This window comes from Heloderma suspectum, chromosome 6 (assembly GCF_057233095.1).
Source record: "Heloderma suspectum isolate Gila_16-S chromosome 6, 16-S_ref, whole genome shotgun sequence".
NCBI lineage: Eukaryota > Metazoa > Chordata > Lepidosauria > Squamata > Helodermatidae > Heloderma > Heloderma suspectum.
The window spans coordinates 123213555-123233182 of NC_139463.1; the positions used below are offsets into that span (position 1 = coordinate 123213555).

Consider the following 19628-nt stretch of genomic DNA (forward strand, 5'->3'; position numbering starts at 1 on the left):
AAGGGGGAGACGTTATTACAGAATCCTCTTGATAGTTAAACTTCTCTATGCTGCCAATAGCAGGGTTGGAAGAGGAGCTGAATCTCAGATCCAAATACCAAGCCCTAATATATTTCACCATTCATTCATTCATTTCTGTAATTTATCAGTACCTTCAGGAACTGAACCCAATTCATCCTGAGTTGGCAGTAAAACACAATATAAGAAATACAGAATAAATTATTCTGAAGAAACATACATATATACATACATCTATACATACACACACACACACACACACACACACACACACATATATATGAATTATTTATCAATAGACAGTGGAACTGTATTGGAAGATCATAGCATAAGTACTCCAAATTATTATTATTATTTAATGGAAATATGAACACACATTACTGACAAATTACAGCCATTAAGCATCAACCTTCCTGCTTCGCTCCTGTCACTTCATCAAAACCTATTTCTGTTTCTGTGGACCATGAGAGTATATGATACAATGGATTAGAATAAAGGGCAGCCCAATCTGATGCTTAAAGTAGGTCCATAGTCTTCAATCCATACACACCACAGAATAAACATAATAGGAGCCTTTGATTGACTTTCTAATTCTTTCTTCTAATTAGCTGCCCTCTGTTGTTCACCTCAGGTCTCAGCACAATAATGTAGCATTTGGGGGAAAAGATACAACCCAGTAACCCAGCACTGGAAGCTAAAATAGAAAAGATCTCCACAGCCACCATATATTTCCCTTTGGTGCTGAGATAGCTTGGAACGAAAGACAACCAAACACTGCAAAACATCACCATACTGAAGGTGATAAACTTGGCTTCATTAAAACTGTCAGGCAACTTCCTGGCAAGGAAAGCCACTGAGAAGCTGATGATGGACAGAAATCCCATATAGCCCAGGACAAGATAAAACATAATGACAGATCCCTCATTACATAATGCTATGATATCTCCACTCAGTGAATGCATGTCTAAATCTGGGAATGGGGCAGAAGTTCCTAACCAGATGGCACAAATGCCAGCTTGAATGAGGGAGCAGGAAAGAACAATAGAGTTTGACAATCTTTTCCCCACCCACTTCCTCATGTTGGAACTTGGTTTGGTAGCCATGAAAGCTACAACCACAGTGATGGTTTTGGCCAACACACAGGAAACAGCCACTGAAAAGATGATGCCAAAAGCAGGTTGTCGAAGAAAGCATGTCAGTTTCCCAGGTCGGCCAAGGAATAGCAAAGAACAGAGAAAGCAGAGAAGGAGGGAGATGAGGAGAGTGTAGGTAAGATCCCGGTTGTTGGCTTTGACTATGGCTGTATCTTTGTGCTTAAGAACCAAGGCTGTGATTAGAGCAAAGGACACAGCAGCCAAGGATAAACTGATTCCTAAAGGTTCTTCATAAGAAAGAAAGCTTATAGTCTTTGGGATGCATTGATCATGTTCCGTGCTTGGATATTGATCTTCTGGGCAGATGAAACAGTCAACCATGTCTGAAAAATAGAAAATGGTACCATCTCAATCCCAATTCATCTGTGATTATGGGAAAAATCTAAAAAAAATATCTCCCACATTCAAGTTGTTGCTCGGGGGCTGTATGTTTTAGTTTTTTAAAGGGCATCTACATTTACAGAGCAATCCTACTGGAGGGGGTAGGAAGATCTGAAGCCAGAGGAACCACCTTATCTAAAGCACTGTTGGGCTCATGTTGGCAGGGCAGAAGGGAGGGCCTATGGCTCAGTGGCAGAGCACATACTTGGTATGCAGAATGTTCCAGGTGCAATCTCTGGCATTTCCTATCTGAAACCCTAGAGATTCACAGCCAGTCAATGCTGACAATACTGGGCTAGATGGACCAATGGTCTGACAGAATATAAGGCAGCTCCCTATGTTCCTACATCAGAGATGGAGGTAGGAACAACAGCAGGTTATTTTTCCATATTACCCTTTCAAGACTTTTTCTTGTGATGGTTTATCTCACATTGGAAGAGCTCCAGAACTGATGTAAATTCTCTGCTTTCCTTATTGGGGGGTGGGGGTGGGGTGGGGGTGTTTCAGGACAAGGAGAGCTTTGGCTCCTATTGATTCAAAGGCTCCTCCTGATCTGCCCACAATATGCCTTCTGATCTGTCTTTTCTTTTTTCCTTCACCAATGTCGGAGCTCTGCCAGCAGAGAGGCAAAGGACTCAGAGGTTTCTGCAGGGCCTTGTAGGGGCCATCTGAGGTTGGATACCATCCGCCTTGGAGGGCAGACCTCTCTCTTTACACCCTTGGAGGAGTGGGGGATAAGATTGATCTTATGGCTCTGAGGCATCCAGCTAGGGATGATAGGACTGCAGCCTAAGTTTCTTCTAAAACAAAATCTGGCTTCTTAACAAGAAGATGATGTTGCAAAATTTGCAACACAAATTCTAATCTTATGTATAATTGTACACCTTTAAAAGCAAAATGAATCTCTCTCTCTCTCTCACACACACACACACACACACACACACAGACAGCCCCTTCATCAGGCAACATACAATTGGTAGGGATGCTTGAGAAATTCAGTCTTTGCCATTTCCAGTGTGGAATGTCCTTAGTTGCAACTCCCAAATTAATGTGCAGATCAAAACATAGTTATTCACCAGCTTTTGCATGCCTTGAATGTTCTCAGCTCAAAAGTGTATCAGATATATTTAGAAATGCATATTTTAACAGAAAATACATTTGAGTATACATACTTAAATGCCAATTTTCATTTTGGATTTTTTTAAAATTAAAAAAAGCAACACCTGAATGTGGAAATGGGGTGGAATCAATTCGTGGATGAAAACATTAGAAAGTTACGTGGATTAGAAATAGATTGATTCACCCATCTCTAGTGTTTTCTCACTGGGAATAAAAGCCCTCAAACAGAGCAAAACATGCATTAATATTTTAAAATACCTCCTGATAGCTGCAAACATTTAAATCTTATGAAATCCTTAGAGCAGAATTTGGAATATTTAAACTTAATATCTGAAATCCATGAAGAAAAGAAAGGAGAAGAAACAAATTGCCCTTTAAAAGACAATGCTACCCTTAAGACACTAATAACCTGAATACAAGCAACTGTACCAAGTAGTTCATGGGTTTGTTGTGTAGTCCCTCAGACGACTGGCTTACCAAGTGGTGTCATATTCAGTAGTAATTTACTGTTTGGTATTATGATCACCTGAACTAATCCTGTATGATGGAAAATGTGCTGCATTATACGACCTACCATTCTCATTTGAAATCTTCCCTTCTGGGCACGGGTCACAATCATAGAAGCAAAATTGTTCCCCTTCTTTACTTTTCTTCTGATTTCCAGGGTGACAATGCTCATTACAAACAGAAAGGGGCAGCACCTATCCATGAATGGGAGTGATACAGAACAGAACAGGAGAGTTTAGGGCATGCTATTATTCATCGACTCATTTACAAATAACCAACTGATATGAAATTTGATAGGGAATATTATATTAAATATAATGCATGCAACTATCTGCTAGTGAGTTTCTGAAAATGGCACGCATTGTTTTGTTTTTTGTTTTTTCCAATCTACTGGTTGGCTGAAGAAAATTTTGGGGAGAAAAAAAGAAGTCAGCTACTGAGCCCAGTCCTAAAGAAACATGGATGCCACCCTCTTAAGAACACAAGAAGAGCCATGCTGGAACAGACCAAGGGTCCATCTAGTCCAGCATTCTGTTCATACAGTGGCCAACCAGGTGTCAACCAGGAACCCACGAGCAGGACACAAGTGCAACAGCACCCTCCCACCCATGTTCCCCAGCAACTGGTGTACATAGGCTCATTGCCTCTGGTGCTGGAGGTAGCACATAACCATCAGGACTAGTAACCATTGATAGCCTTTTCCTCCAGGAATTTGTCTCACCCCCTTTTAAAGCCATCCAAACTGGTGGCCATCACTACTTCCTGTGGTAGCGAATTCCATAGTTTAACTATGTGTGGTGTGAAGATGCCCTTCCTTTTTTCTGTCCTGAATCTCCCACCAATCAGCTTCATGGGATGACACCCTTGTGTTCTAGTATTAGGAGATAGGGAGAAAAAATTCTCCCTATCCACACTCTACACACCATGCATAATTTTGTACACCTCTATCGTGTCTCCCTTACCCTCTCCCCCCCTCCAAAGCTAAACAAACCCAGCTGTTGTAACCTTCTCTTGTAGGGGAGTTGCTCCAGCACCTTGATCATTTTAGTTGCCCTTTTCCACACTTTTTCCAATTCTACAATATCTTTTTTAGGTGTGGTGACCAGAACTGTATGTGGTATTCCAAGTGTGGTTGCACCATAGATTTGTATGAGGGCAGTATGATATTGGCAATTTTATTCTCAATTCCTTTTCTAATTATGCCTAACATAGAGTTTTTCCTTTTTTTTAAGGATGGACGAAAGTCCCTTACCTGGTCCTGCAGCTGTTTTCGGTGGGGGGGGGAGGTGCTTTGGTTCTCCCCCCGAAATTCTTGGTGGGGGGAAGGCGCCCTGCCCCTCCCGGCCGAAATTCAGGCCTGGGGGGAGGCGTCCCATCCCTCGCCGCCGAAATTCTGCCCGGGGGGGAGCGCCCCATCTCCCCAGCCGTGAAAAAAAAAGTTTTTTTTAAAAAAAAAGTGATAGGCTACGTAACGATTTACGTAGCCTATCACGGCTAGATTTTCAGTCAGCCGTGATAGGCTACATAAATCTTTACGTAGCCTATCACGGGTGACATTGGAAAAAAAAAAGCGCATACGCAAATGGCGGCGCCCATGGGCGCTGCCATTTGCGTTCCTTATTTGGGCACGGGTAGTCTAAAGATTTACGTAGACTATGGCGAAAATAAGGGCAATGCAAATAGCGTGGCCCTTATTTTCGCCATAGTCTACGTAAATCTTTACGTAGACTACCCGTGCCCAAATAAGGAACACAAATGGCAGCACCCATGGGCGCCGCCATTTGCGTACGCGCTTTTTTTTTTCCAAAGTCACCTGTGATAGGCTACATAAAGATTTATGTAGCCTATCACGGCTGACTTTGAACATCTAGCCGTGATAGGCTACGTAAATCGTTACGTAACCTATCACTTTTTTTTTTTTAATTTACTGGGAAATGGCGGCGGCGGCAGCTGGTCAGAAGACCGGCCGCCACCCCCGCCCCCGCCAAAAGGCCGCCAAACCACCGCCGGGACCCGCCGCCGAGAGGGACATTCGACAGAGGTAAGTCCCATCCCGGGGGGGGGCGGGGGGGCGGAGAATTTCCCCACCAATTTCGGGGAGCCGAATGCATTGTCATTCAGCCTCCCGGAGATTCATGGAGAAATTCTCCGCCATCCCTACTTCTTTTACAGTGGCCACACACTGGGCCGACATCTTCATTGAGCTGTCCACCGCAAGCCCAAGGTCTCTTTCTTGATTGGTCACCACTAGCTCAGATCTCATTAGGTTATACTTGAAGTTCCAGAATGCAGGACATGGAATAATGGGCTCAAGTGACAGGAAGCCAGATTCCGGCTGAACATCAGGAGAAACCTCCTGACTGTTAGAGCAATATGATAATAGAACCAATTACCTAGGGAGGTGGTGGGCTCTCCCACACTGGAGGCATTCAAGATGAGGGTGTACTAGGGATGGCAGAAAATTCTGCCATGGATCTCAGTGAGGCCGAATGCCAGTGCATTCGGCCCCCCGAAATCCATGGTGGAACAAAGCCTCGCTGCCCCACCATCCCGTGAAAGGCATGTAAAACGGAGCACTTACCTGGTGCCGTTTGTGCTGCTTTGCGAATGGCGGCTGTGTCTGCGGCTGCCATTCGCTTCACGATTTTTCCCGTGATAGGCTACACCATTTGCGTCCCTGCGGAGGCTGTGATAGGCTACATAAATATTTACATAGCCTATCATGGGGAAAAAAGGGAACGCAAATGGCGGCCGCTGTAGCCGCCGCCATTTGTGTTCCCTTTTTTTGCTGTGGTAGCCTATCACGGCAAGAAAAAGATACAAAAATGGTGCCATCTATGGCAGCCACCATTTGCGTCTCTGCGCAGCCCAGCAGCAGACGGATGTCGCTGTGGGTGGCCCCGGCCGGTGGCTCCACGGAGTCGTGGCAGAGCAGAGCCAGCTGGTGAGGATTTTGGGGGGAGGGACAGAGCGCCTCCCCCCCACCACGGATGTCACAAAACAAAACAGGTAAGTCATTTCGTACATCCCTAGGCTGTGCAGCCACATGTCAGGGATGCTTTGACTGGGATTCCTGTATTGAGCAGGGGGCTGGACTTGATGGTCTTGTAGGCCCCTTCCAACCCTATTATTCTATGATGTTATGATTTTATAAGTTGGGATTTTTTGTCCCAATATGCAACACTGTGCACTTGCTTACATTGCATTTGCCATTTGGATGCCCATTCTCCCACTATGAAGAAATCCTTTTGGAGCGCCGCACAAACCCTTTTTATTATTTTAACCACCCTAAATAATTTGGTGTCATCCAAAAACGTGTCCACCTCACTGCTCACTCCTAATTCCAGATCATTTATGAACAGGTTGAAAAGCATTGGTCCTAATACTCCTCTCTGTGGGACCCCATTATTTACTTCCCTCCATTAGGAGAAATTACCATTTATTCCTACTCTCTGCTTTCTGTTTTTAACCAGTTATTGATCCATAAGTGGACCTCTCCTCGTATTCTGAGTCTGCTATGTTTGCTCAGGAGTTTTTGGTGAAGCACTTTGTCATAAGCCTTTTGGAAGTCCAAGTAAGCAGTGTCTACCGAATCACCCCCTCTTGTGTCCACTGCTGGATTTTTAAGTGATTCATATACCTACTGAGAAGAAAATAAGAGCCATGCTGGATCAGAACAAAGGCATATCTAGTCCAGTATTCTGTTCTAACAGTGGTCAATCAGAAGTGTATTGGAAGCCCATGAGCAACACATGAATGCAATAGCATGCTCCCAGTCATATTCCACAGCAACTGGCAATCAGAAGCACACTGCTTCTGATGCTGGTGTCAGTTATGTAGCCAAGGAAACTTCCAACCCCCAAATCACCCATCCAAAGTAACCCAGAATTCACACCTGGTTAAAACCTCCATGCCACACAATCATATCATCATTAATGATGAATTCTTCTCCTTCAAGAGCATTGGGATCTGTCCTTCCAACTTTCACTCTCTGAAAGGAAGTATTGGGGAACGTAACCATATTCATGATGTCAAATCCACCTCCCATTTCCCTCTCATCATTAAAGGACACTGTTTCTCCAACTGAGTTATTAAACAAAACACCTTGAAGAAATGGGTGGAGCTAACTGAAAAAGAAAAGAGAACAAAGGCATAATGATGTATCAGAATCTTCGTAGTGAGATTTAGGGCGCAATCCTATGCCTGTTGAGACAGAAAAAAGTCCTACAACTCCCAGCACTCCTGAGCCAGCATGGCTGGCTGGGGAATGCTGGAAGTTGTAGGACTTTTTTCTGTCTAAACAGGCATAGGATTGTGCCCTTAGACTGCAATCCTATGGATGCTAGACACCATTTAGATGGCCATAGGATTTGTCAGTTTCTGACCTCAGTTTCCAGAAACGCCGCTCCCCTCCCCCTCCCCCCCCCCAAAGCGGGCATGGTTCTTTCCATGCTGCCGCCATCTCTGCACCTGTAAATGAAGTGTGGAGAAGGTAAAAAGGGGGTGGTCCTTGGGGCAGGAAGGGGAGAAGACCACAGAAGCCTCTTTAGACAGCTTCGTATCTGGTCTCCAGGCCCTTTCCATCCCCCTCCCCAAAGCTGCAACCAGACGCATGAAAACATGCATCTAGCCACAAATCCAGGGTGGCTGGAGAACAGAGAAGAGGATACCCTCTATGCTCCATCTGCCCTGCATGGGATAGGCGTCAGCCTCTGAGTTCAGGGGCTGATGTCTATCCTTATAGGGTTGCACCCTTGCACATATATTTCTCTGCAGCTTGAAACTTAACACAGGCAGACCAACCCCTAAATTTTGGTTCTACTCCTGAATTGGCAGAAGACTTAATACATTGCCTGATTACTATTACAGGAGGAATTATGTGGTGTGTACCCTTAGGCTCTGTCAACAAATGAGATGCACCACACCACTTATTCATGGAGGATAGGGATGGATGAACCCGTCTCTGTCTGGGGCATGGGGGAGCTCAACGAGCTCCCCCCTCCCAGCTCACGTGGCCTGGACCCACTCGATGAGACTCTCTGCTTGCCCCGCCCACCCGATGAGTTGTGTGAGCTGCCCTTCCTCTCCATACCACCGCCAAGGACTGCAACACTCAACTTGTGCTTTATAAGCACAAGGGCTTGACTGCCAAGTTCTCAGCACAGCCAGCCCCCAAAGTTCTGGCTTCTTTAACAGCCAGTGTGGGGAGGAATGGACTCAATGTGGCCAGTCCCCAGTGCTCTCACCCTAGCATCATCTAGAGGAGGGCAGGGCAAGAGCACTGGGGTTCCACAGTGCTCCCAGCTGCTCGTCTAGCTCCAGGGCACTTAGCAGCCAGGTCCATCAGCGCCCCAGGGCTTGATGAGCAGGGTCCGGGAGGCTGGATGGGGGGGGGGAGTCTGTCAGACTCCACCCCCTTTTCAGACTCCCATGCCATCCATAATGGAGGAGAAGATGGGATGCTGGTTAATCTTGCATTGATTTGTTCTGGGATATCACTCCATTTCATAGTGGACACATTACCTGCCAAGGGTGAAGGTCTTGAAGTTCAAATCTTTTGCCACCCACCATTGTTCTGTGCTTTGCTTGAGCTGAGTCCATGGCATACAAAGCATGTGCCACAGCATAGACAGCATTATAGATACTGTAGCTGTGCCCAGTCATGTCCATTTCGAAAAATGTCCTAGGAAGGCTCTCCAACATCTCCTCCCCAGTACATATTCCATTGTCCCCTGTCATCTCCTGGGGGTCTGGGAATTCACAGTTGAATGCCTGCTCCCAGAAATCCTTCAGAAAACCATCTCCTTCTGTCCAGCCAGGTTTTATGATCTGAAGGAACTGGTGGAATCCTAGAAGCTCATTTGAATGTATCGTAAATGAAATGGCCCCTTGGAAGAGTTCAAAATTTGCATTCTTTTGAAGGCTCATTAATGTGAAATCAACCTGGGCTGTCATAATCCATACCCTTCCACATAAAATACTTTCTCCTAGAACCATAAATGTAGTCAGTGCTACCATGGTCCTAGATTCTCCATAGATGATGAATGTATTGACTTTGCTCTCTGTGGAAGATATATACACATTTGAGACCATATTGTCAATTTCCTCCATGGAATTCATATGGTATCTTTGTGGGATGCTTCTTGTGAAAGCTGCACATATTTCATTCTGGGATAGCAATGGCTCCAGGACTTGTACAAAATGTTCACCACTGTCATCATCCACAACATAGAGCCCGACCCACAACCATCCAAAATGTTTAAGCAACCTGATAATCCCCATATACTGATGGGTTTCATTTGGGACCATGCGATACAAGGAAGGGAATTTAGTTGTTCCATTCTCTCTTACAGCAATTGAGCCATACATGAGCTGAAAGAAAAAATACAGATATTGAAGACTTCAGTTGGGAGAAAAGTCTGGATGCCTCTGTCTGTTCATGCAATAAATGTTTGCTGAAATAATTTGCAGGTTCAGTGATACTGAGGTAGGGATGTCAGAGAATTCCGCCACAGATCTCGGTGAGGCCGAATGCCAGTGCATTCGGCCCCCCGAACTCCGTGGCGGAACGGTCTGCCCCCCTGCGGATCCCCCCCGGGACGAGACTTACCTAGGGCAGATGTTCCGGGTGGCGGCGGCGGCAGCGACGGCGGTGGCAGCGGCTGCGGCGGCGGCGGCGGCTGGTCTTCTGACTGGCTGCCACCACCGCCATTTTCAGTCTTGTGGGGGGGCTATTTTTTTTTACAAGACATGATAGTTATTTTCGCCATCATAGTCTACGTAAATATTTATGTAGATTAAGACGGCCAAAAATAAGGAATGCAAATGGCGGCGGCCGTAGCCACCGCCATTTGCGTACGCGGTTTGTTTGTTTGTTTGTTTTTCCCAGAGCCCTCCGCGGCCAGAAATCCAGCTGCGGACGGCTCTGGGCTGGGCTGGGCCTGGCCAGCTGCTCCGCGGAGCTGCCATGGAGCACAGCCAGCCATGGAGGATTCCGGGGGGGAGGAACGGATTGCCTCCCCCCCCCGTCGAGGATTCCGGGGGAGGGACGGAACGCCTCCCCCCCACCATCAACATAATCCGCGGAAAGGTAAGTAACTTTCGTACATCCCTAGACTGAGGCTGTAGTCCGATAAACACTTCCCTGGAAGTAGGTCCCATTGAACTCAGCGGGGCTGTCTGCCAAGTAGGCATGTACAGGATTGCACCGTCAAAGGCAAGAGCTCTGCTAGGTGACTGCTACACGTTCGGGGGATATTTCGCAATTTCTGAGAAATTTTGTTGGCTGTTCAAAAACAATAGGTTTAAAATAAGATATACAGTACTGTGCAAAAGTCTTAGGCCACCATCAGATTTGTTGTTTTAGCAATGGTATAATGACCATATATAATTATTTCTCAGTCTCTTTCATTAGTATACAACCAGAAAATACAGGAAATTTGTATGCAATGTTCAACAATAGAAAAAAAATCAGAAAAAAACAGCTTCCATAGGCTAAAGTGGCAAGTATTTAGTGTGACCTCCCCTTACACTAGAGTAACAGCAGGCGCCTGGCCAGGAATGGTCTTTGTGGAAGGGTAGCAGCCAAGAAACTACTTTTGCGGAAAGGGAACAGGGTGAAAAGGCTAATATATGCTAAAGCTCACTAAGATTGGAATGAGGATCAGTGGAGGATCAGTATTATGGAGTGATGAATCCAAGTTTGAAATTTTGGGGTCCAATCATCGACAATATGTGAGAAGAAGGGTTGGAGAGAGATGGACGAATGAGTGCTTGCAGCCTTCAGCGAAACATGGTGGAGGGTCTGTCCTGGTTTGGGGCTGCATTTCTGCCAGTGGTGTTGGCGATCTTGTCCATATTGATGGGATCATGAATGCTGAAAAGTACAGACAGGTTTTAATTCATCTTGCCATTCCTTCTGGAAAGCGCCTGATTGGGAATGGTTTCATTTCTCAGCATGATAATGATCCCAAGCACCCTGCTAATGCAGTGAAATCATATTTAGTGAGGAAAACAGCTGATAAAACACTGACAGTCATGGACTGGCCTCCACAGAGTCCAGACCTGAATATTATAGAGGCAGCATGGGATCACCTGGACAGAGAAAGAAATAAAAGACAACCTACATCTAAAGAAGAACTCTGGGAAGTGCTGAAAGAAACCTGGTATAATATACCAGAAGATTACTTCAGAAAACTTCAGGACAGTCTCCCCAAAAGTGTTCAAGATGTGCTTAGAGACAAGGGAGGTCACACTAAATATTGATTTTTGCCTGTACATATTTCCTGTATTTTCTGTTTGTATCTTAATACAGAGACCGAAAAATAATTATGGATGGTCATTAAAACTTTGCTAAAACAACAAAGCTGGTGGTGGCCTAAGACTTTTGCACAGTACTGTATATTGTTTCAGCCAACAATACCTGCTTGAATTTAAGCTCTCTTGCCCTGAAATTTACAATGTTTTCATAATTAAAACTGAGATATATTATGAGCATATGTGCCAATATTATATCTGTGTAGGGATGTATTTCTTTATTTGTAGGATTTTTACCCCATCTTAACACATTTAGCCTTTGAGCAGCTTGCCATATAAAATTTAAAACAATCAATAACTATTTAAAAAGACCATAAAAGCTGCATGCACACCCCCACCCCCAATCCAGTAAATATAGCAAAAATAAAAATGATGATGTTCCACAGCTTGGGTACCATAACTGAAAACACCCTCTCTCCACTGTGCATCATTAAACTATGGACTTTGCAACCACAAGATGTAACAATGGCCACCAACTTAGATCACTTTAGACACATTCATGGAAGATAAGGAGATGGATCCCTCATCCCTGCTCCCTCTCATTCTTGCTTGAGACACCCCACCCCACAAGTTTTCCATGGAGCTTACCAAGAAGATTTTTGTGTGTTTCATGGTTTCTAGCTTTGCTTGGGAGAGGGAAAGAATATGGAAGAGTAACATTCTCTTGGACCACTGGAGGCTATGGTCTTGGCAATGCCCTATCTTTCCCTATTCCCACACTACATTTCTCAACCAACATTGTGAGAATGTGCATGTGTGGAAACTCACAAACCACAATAGAATTCTCACTCAGAAAAAGAGTTTTTTTCATTTGTGTTTCTGTTGTTGTTGTTTATTGTTCACATATACTACTCATAACCAGTGACCATATTATGATCTGAGCCAGGAGGGGAGTTCAACCATTACTAATTTCTATGCTTGTCCTACCTCTTCCTCTCTCTGAACCACAAAATATCTCCAAGAATTACCAGAAAATTACTTGTGCAATTTCTGAAAAGACCCCATGCACGGTTCCCACCTGTGGAATCTTGTAGAGACCTAAGATGTCTGCCATGCGGAAGGAGATATCAGTGCTAAGTCCTCCAATGACAGCTATTAGGTTCTTCTCACTGTCACATTTGTAGTTGGGGACAAACATATGCAACTTGAAGAGTAAGTCCAGAGTGGTACAATAGGTCATCCGGTCATCATGGTAGCAATCATAGATGTGGAACCCAAGTGTGATGTTGGGCAAAAGCATGGTATTCTCATTGATCTCCTTTATGGCAAATACCAAGGCTAGGATATGCTGGTACAACATTGGCATCAGACTGTAAAGAAAGTCACATGATCTTTCAGAGAAGAATTCTTCACTGCACAAAAAAATGGTGCTGCAATATAGGTTTCTTCTGGTTCTAATGAATTTACTGTCTCGACGTTGGGATATCTTTTTATTGTTCCTGGTGTTTCTGTGGTGGGAGGTGGGGAGAATCTTCCTCTACAGCCTAGATGATAAGTAGAATACATCTGCACAGTACATTGACGGGCCAACTGAAAACTTATAATCAAAAATACATATATACAAGATACTAGAGATGTCGAAGGAATCCATCCAAGGAATCATCAGCTTAGCCCCCTGGACTCTGGCTCATTTCCATGCGAGCTAGCCTGACTTGATCTGCATTAAGTCAGGCCACCTCACAGATTTCCCACATGCACCCAGCCACCATAAATCAAAAGTTGTGCAAATTGCATCTGCAATTTGTGTAATTTGCACACATTCTGCCCATAATTTGCTTACTTTGCAGAAATTGCACCTGTAATTTGCACAAATGTCTATTTACCCCCCCAAAAAAAAAAATCACACACCATAAAAGTTCCCTTATTTGGGGAAAGCCCCATGGCTATGGGAGGTGCAAATTGAGTAACCATCCAGAGAGCTTCGGCTGTAGGGCAGTATAGAAATATAATAAATAAATTCTGGTCAAAAATGAACTGAAACAAATGTTTCATTCATTCATTCATTCATGTATGTATGTATGTATGTATTTCTATATCATCCAATAGCTGAAGCTCTTTGGGCAGTTCAGAACAAGTAAAACCATAAAATTCAACACAGTAAAATCCAATATAAAATTTAACAGTTTAAAACTACAGTATAAAATACAAATAAAAACAAAAATTAAACCTAGTGCCAGATATATAAAATACAGTAACAGATTTAAAACAACAGAAACTGAAAGACTAAAATCACCTGGCTCTGAAAAGAGCACAATGTAGGTGCCAGGTGAGCCTCTCTGGGAAGCTCATTCCACAGACAAGGTGCCACAACAGAAAAGGCCCTCTTCTTAGTAGCCACCCATCACACTTCCTTTGGTGGGTGATCCCAGAGAAGGACCACTGAAGCTGGTATATGAGTTTAAGCTGCTAAAAGGTGCTCTGTGCCACCAAGTCCCCCTGTACCTCTAATGGCAATGCTGGATCCAAGAGCACTCATGAATTATGAACTGGATCCTTTAGGGAGAGTGCAACCCCCTCCAGCAGAACAGGTTGAACATCACTTAGCTAGGCAGATGAAACATCAACTAGAGGACCTCTGTCTTGTCTGGATTGAGTCTGTTTATTGGCTCTCATTCATTCTCTCACAATGCCCAGGCATGGTTCAGAACAACCACTGCCTCATCTGGATTTGATGAAAAGGAGAGACAGAGCTGGGTGTCGTCCATGACACATCAGCCCACCCTTCCATATAACCTCCCCCAGTGGTTTCACATAGGTGTGGAACAGCATGGGGAATAGAATAGAGCCCTATGGGACCCCAGAGTATAGCTGCCAAGGCACAGTGTGATAATCTCCCAGCAGCACCTTCTGGAATTGGCCATCCAAGCAGAAGTGTAACCCCTGCAATACAGTGCCTCCAACTCCCAGACCAGACAACCTATCCAGAAGGACACCATGGTTGATGATATCAAAAGCCACCAAGAGGTCCAAGAGCATCAACAGGGTCACACTTCCCCGTAATCCTACTGGGTGACCAAATCAGTTCCCATTCCAAAACAAGTCCTGAAGCCCTTGAAATGGGTCAAGATAATCAGCTTCATCCAACAGTGCCTAGAGTATATGTCCCTAGCACAGAGTTGAACATGAAGAGAAGTGGTGTCAGATACCTGTGGAAAAACACAGCTGAAAAAGAACAACTAAAAACTAGATAATTGGAGGGGTGGAGGAATGAATGAGACTTTCATATAAAAGGCACAATAAGTAAACATCAGTGCAACCTAAATGCATTATGGAAGCCCCATTTTGAATCCAGAAAATTTACAATGGGTTCAAAAGTTACAAAAGTTATAATGAAATCAGTGGGACTTAGTAATTTCAATGGGTCTACCCTAAGTATGCCTAAATCTGGATCTACCCTATATGTCCAATATAGATGCCCCCACCCCCGCCCCCACCCCGCTAGCAGTTCACATGCTGTGCAACAAATATTGGATTTTGTCTTCAGTATATTTCTATTTCCGGGTTATTCATCAGGCAAAACTGCTTAATTTTGTAATAAACCAGCAAAACTGCTTAATTGTACCAGACAAGGCAAAACTGCTTAATTATGCAAAACTGCTTAATTGTACCAGAAAGTTCTAAAGAAACCTTTAACACTTTAGCCTTTTGGACACATTGGATTGGATCCATATTTAGTCATTATTTCAGTGGGTCTACTCTAAGTTTAACTAAATCTGGATCCAACCAATTCTCACATTTCCTTCTACTGTCTTGGAATGCTCCAACCTGACCCCCTCAAAAAAAAACCTTTTATTGACATCATGAATCATACAATATCATTAAGAATATCCAACGTAACAAAGATCACCAATACAAACAAATAAAAACTGTGTTTCCATGCACACCTTTATTAATGTTGTCCTCCTAACAATAATTTATTTAAAAAAATGATGCCCCCTCTTTGATGTCCCAAATGATGTCCCAAATTTGCTATATATTTTCCCAATCTCCAGATATTATGTGATCTTTTAGAGAGGTGACTTCTGAATCCTCCCCAACTCCCCACATTTCCTTTAATTTTTCTGGGGTTTTTTTTCACACATCACAAACAATTGCAGCATGCAAAAAGTTGCCAAAGGTGGCTTCATGCAAATGTGGTGTCCTTAGAGATATACAAATACTGCAGTTCTATACATGACTGTGCAGCGACAAATCCCATCCAGTTCAATGGGGCTTCCTCCCAGGTAAGTGGGTCATAAGACCATAGCCTGAAGCCCTTTCCACACACACTCACACACACACACTCTCTCTCTCACACACACACACACACGCACACAGAGAGAGAGAGAGAGAGAGAGAGAGAGAGCATAGTTTTGGGTCAGTATTTTATTTATTCATTTGTTTGTTTGTTTACAATATTTACATACCGCGCCACATAAAAAAAATTTGGAGCAGTGAACAGCAAAGATAAAAGAATAAAACACCATGTTAAAACAGTTAAAACTTTTTTTTAAAAGACAAGTTCCATTAAGACCAAATTTAATAAGCCACACCTGGTCACTCAAGGAAGGCCTCTTGAAAGAACAATGTTTTCAGGAGGCACCGGAAGGTACACAACATTGGTGCCTGCCTGACCTCCAAAGGCAGGGAGTTCCCCAGGAAGGAATTTGAAGAAGTTATATCCTGCCTATTATTTTAAAAGATGTCATAGCATCTTTCCAAAATAAGGACATGAAAAAATACACAGTACATAATCAAAAATACATATTACAAATTAATCAAAGAGATAGGAATAATTGGGCTTGGGGGTGTGGACCAACAGACAGCAACCTGCTGACAAAGCTAAGAGCAAAAGAGCAACAAAATCATACCTCACGCTAGGGGAGAGATCAGCCTGGTAGATCAAAAGCCTGCTGAAAAAGAAAAGTCTTTGTCATCATATTACACTGTCTTAATTAGTCCAAATCATGGAGCTCTGCCAGTCAGAGCAGAAAATATTGAGCTAGATGGACCAATGGTCTGCCTCCTTCTAAGGGACCTTTAACTGGAAACCATGGTGATGGAACTGGGAACTTGCATATGCAAAGTCAGTGTTTTACCATTGAGCTACTGCCATTTTCATGGAGGTGAAGGATCACTCCTCTCCTAACCTCCATCCATCCATCAACTCTGTGTGGGTGTGTTCACTATACCTTGTTTCAGACCACATGGAAAGGGCTGAATGGAAAGAAATGTAAAAAAGCAATCAAATAAATAATAAATATTTATTAGCATGTTATACATGACCTTCTGTGTGCAAAGCATGTGCTCTACCACTTAGAGATGTACAGATCATGTACAATCTGTTCCGTCTGTCTTTCATGGATTGTCAGGAGCCTTTCGTTTCATCGTCCTCCCACTCACGGAGTCGGACTTTTGTTTGCTTCTGAATTTGTGCAAATTTGCATGTGCAAAACTGCACAAATTCCCCCCAAATGCACATTTTCACACTTTAGCCTATGGTTGGAAATGCACGTTTTGGGCCGTTTTTGTTTTTTTTAAAATGCGTATTTTTCTACGGCAAAATTTGTGCAAAATTGGGAACATTGCAAAAATGGTCTGCAAGTCTGTGGAATCCACCCAACAGGGGAAAAGCCGGTCCACTGTGGAATCTGTGGGTCAGATTCATGAAAATTTGGTTTCACTGCGGATTTCTCCAACACCCCTACTACCATGAAGCCATGGCCCTTTCCAAATGAACAAATTTCTCCTTCATCTCTACTCATAAAGCCTGGAGAAGAAGGAGAGCCCCAGCCTACATACGCTTTCTTGGAGAATCCTCTTGCTTGAAAAAACAAGTCTTAGGCTTCATGATCTGACTAAACTCAAATACTAAAAGAATAAAATAAAGCAGATTTTTTTATATTAAAAAAAAAAATCCTTACACTGGAACATTAGGAAACTCCTCAGAAGGATGTTTATCGAAAGCTAACCCACCAAAATGGTAAAAGATATGAGAAGCAATCCCACCAATGATGATGGACCCTGACTGGTCCCACTCATGTGGAACTGGGATGGAAGCATTTGTGGTGCATTTCATAGTATGTACTTTGCATACCCTGTGAGGCAACTGAAGTAGCAGGAACACCACCATAACCCCCAGCATCCTGGTATGAAAGCTTCAATCTAGGCGCAGATTCTCTTCTGGCCATCCACAGCAATAGCCTGGCTTAAACAGGCTGCATTGGACTGTGTCTGACTCTGGTAACACAATTCATAGAGCGGAAGCTGTTGGCCTTACTGTGAACAGCAATGGGGTGATAAACGCCTGCCTGCCAAAACTGCCAAATCTCTGATTTCAAGTTTTGTCCTCTAAAATGAACTCCCAGCTTTCAATAGTACAAGGGATGCTATAACAACGTTCTGGTTTGATTACTGCTTTTGCTCAATCGTCCCCAAAATCCTCTGGAGCTTTGGACCAGTGAACAAATTAGAGTGAGTTTGATAATTGCAGGGAGGGAGATAACTACCTCTGCACACTTTGGGACTTGATTTTGAATGACACCATTTGTAGTGAATATGGTTTTTCCCCTCTCTAGCTATTACAACACATCTCCTCTGTTTCTCAGTGGGACAATGTGGCAGATGGACTCCAGATTTCTATGATGAGCAAATATCAACAGAACAGTAATCAACTAAGATGAAGCCATTACTTTGATTTGATGTAGTGTTTACATTTCTTACTTTACATAGTTATTTAAAGTTATACTGAGCTAAAATTCTCCCAGTTTTTGCTGCCACATTTGCAGGCAATGAAGTGGGGGGTCTTGCTGAGATGGTTGGGGGCAATTGGGGGTTCTGTGGAACTTAGCAGCTAGGAGCCACTGTTTTTATTACGTCTGTGCATGGACACACACACACCCTGCTCTTATTTATTTATTTTATTTTATTTATTTAATTTCTATACTGCCCAATAGCTGAAGCTCTCTGGGCGGTTCACAAAATTAAAACCAAACAACACACAATAAAAGAATTTAAAATATATAGAACATTAAAACCACAATATAACAATACAACCACAATAAAACCTAGCAGCAGTGCAGGAATTTAAAATACAGATTTAAAACAGCAAAGATAAAAATTTAGAAAGCTAAAAAATGCTAAAATGCCTGGGAAAATAAAAAGGTCTTCACCTGGCGCCGGAAAGAATACAATGTAGGGGCCTGGCGAACCTCACTAGGGAGCTCATTCCAGAGCCGGGGTGCCACAGCAGAAAAAGCCCTCCTCCTAGTAGCCACCCGCCTCACTTCCTTTGGCAGGGGCTCACGGGGAAGGGCTGCTGATGATGATCTTAAGGTCCAAGCAGGCACATATGAGAGGAGGCGATCCTTCAGGTAACCTGGCCCCAAGCCATTAAGGGCTTTGAATGTTAACACCAGCACTTTGAATCGGGCCCGGAAATGGACTGGCAGCCAGTGCAGCTGGAAAAGTACTAGCGTAATATGAGCTCGCAGGCCAGTCCCTGTTAACAATCTTGCTGCCCTATTTTGGACCAGCTGAAGTTTCCAGACCATTTTCAAAGGCAGCCCCACATATAACGCATTGCAGTAATCCAGATGAGAAGTTATCAGAGCATGGATAACTATAGCTAGGCTATCTCTGTCCAGATAAGGGCGTAGTTGGTATACCAGTGAAGCTGATAAAAAGTGCTCCATGCCACTGAGTTCTCCTGGGCCTCAAGTGACAGTTCTGGATCCAAGAGCACCCCCAAACTATGAACCTGATCCTTTAGGGGGAGTGCAACCCCCTCGAGAACAGGTTGAATATCACCTAGCCGGGCAGATGAACCACCCACTAACAGTACCTCCGTCTTGTCTGGATTGAGTTTCAGTTTATTAGCCCTCATCCAGTCCATTACCGTGCCCAGGCACTGATTCAGAACAGCCACTGCCTCACCTGGTTTTGATGAGAAAGAGAGGTAGAGCTGGGTGTCATCTGCATATTGATGGCACCTCAGCCCACACCTCCAGATAACCTCCCCCAGCGGTTTCATGTAGATGTTAAACAGCATGGGGAATTAAATAGAGCCCTGTGGAACCCCATGGCACAATTGCCATGGCACAGAGCAATAATCCCCCAGCACCACCTTCTGGAATCGGCCATCCAAGTAGGAGC

At 43.9% G+C, this 19628-nt stretch overlaps 1 protein-coding gene and 1 gene segment (V, D, J or C); one reads left to right on the forward strand and one right to left on the reverse strand.

Annotated features, from left to right (window-relative positions):
* The window catches only part of LOC146342978 (immunoglobulin gamma-1 heavy chain-like), a 675086-nt gene that overhangs the window by 106308 nt on the left and 549150 nt on the right, over window positions 1-19628 (forward strand).
* Window positions 606-12798, reverse strand: LOC146342979 (vomeronasal type-2 receptor 26-like). Its single transcript, XM_084808676.1, has 4 exons — window positions 12514-12798; window positions 7075-7302; window positions 3247-3373; window positions 606-1495 (listed from the first exon to the last, which is right to left on the reverse strand). Exons 1-4 carry the CDS (start codon window positions 12793-12795, stop codon window positions 606-608), a joined length of 1527 nt encoding a protein of 508 aa, XP_084664802.1. The 5' UTR covers window positions 12796-12798.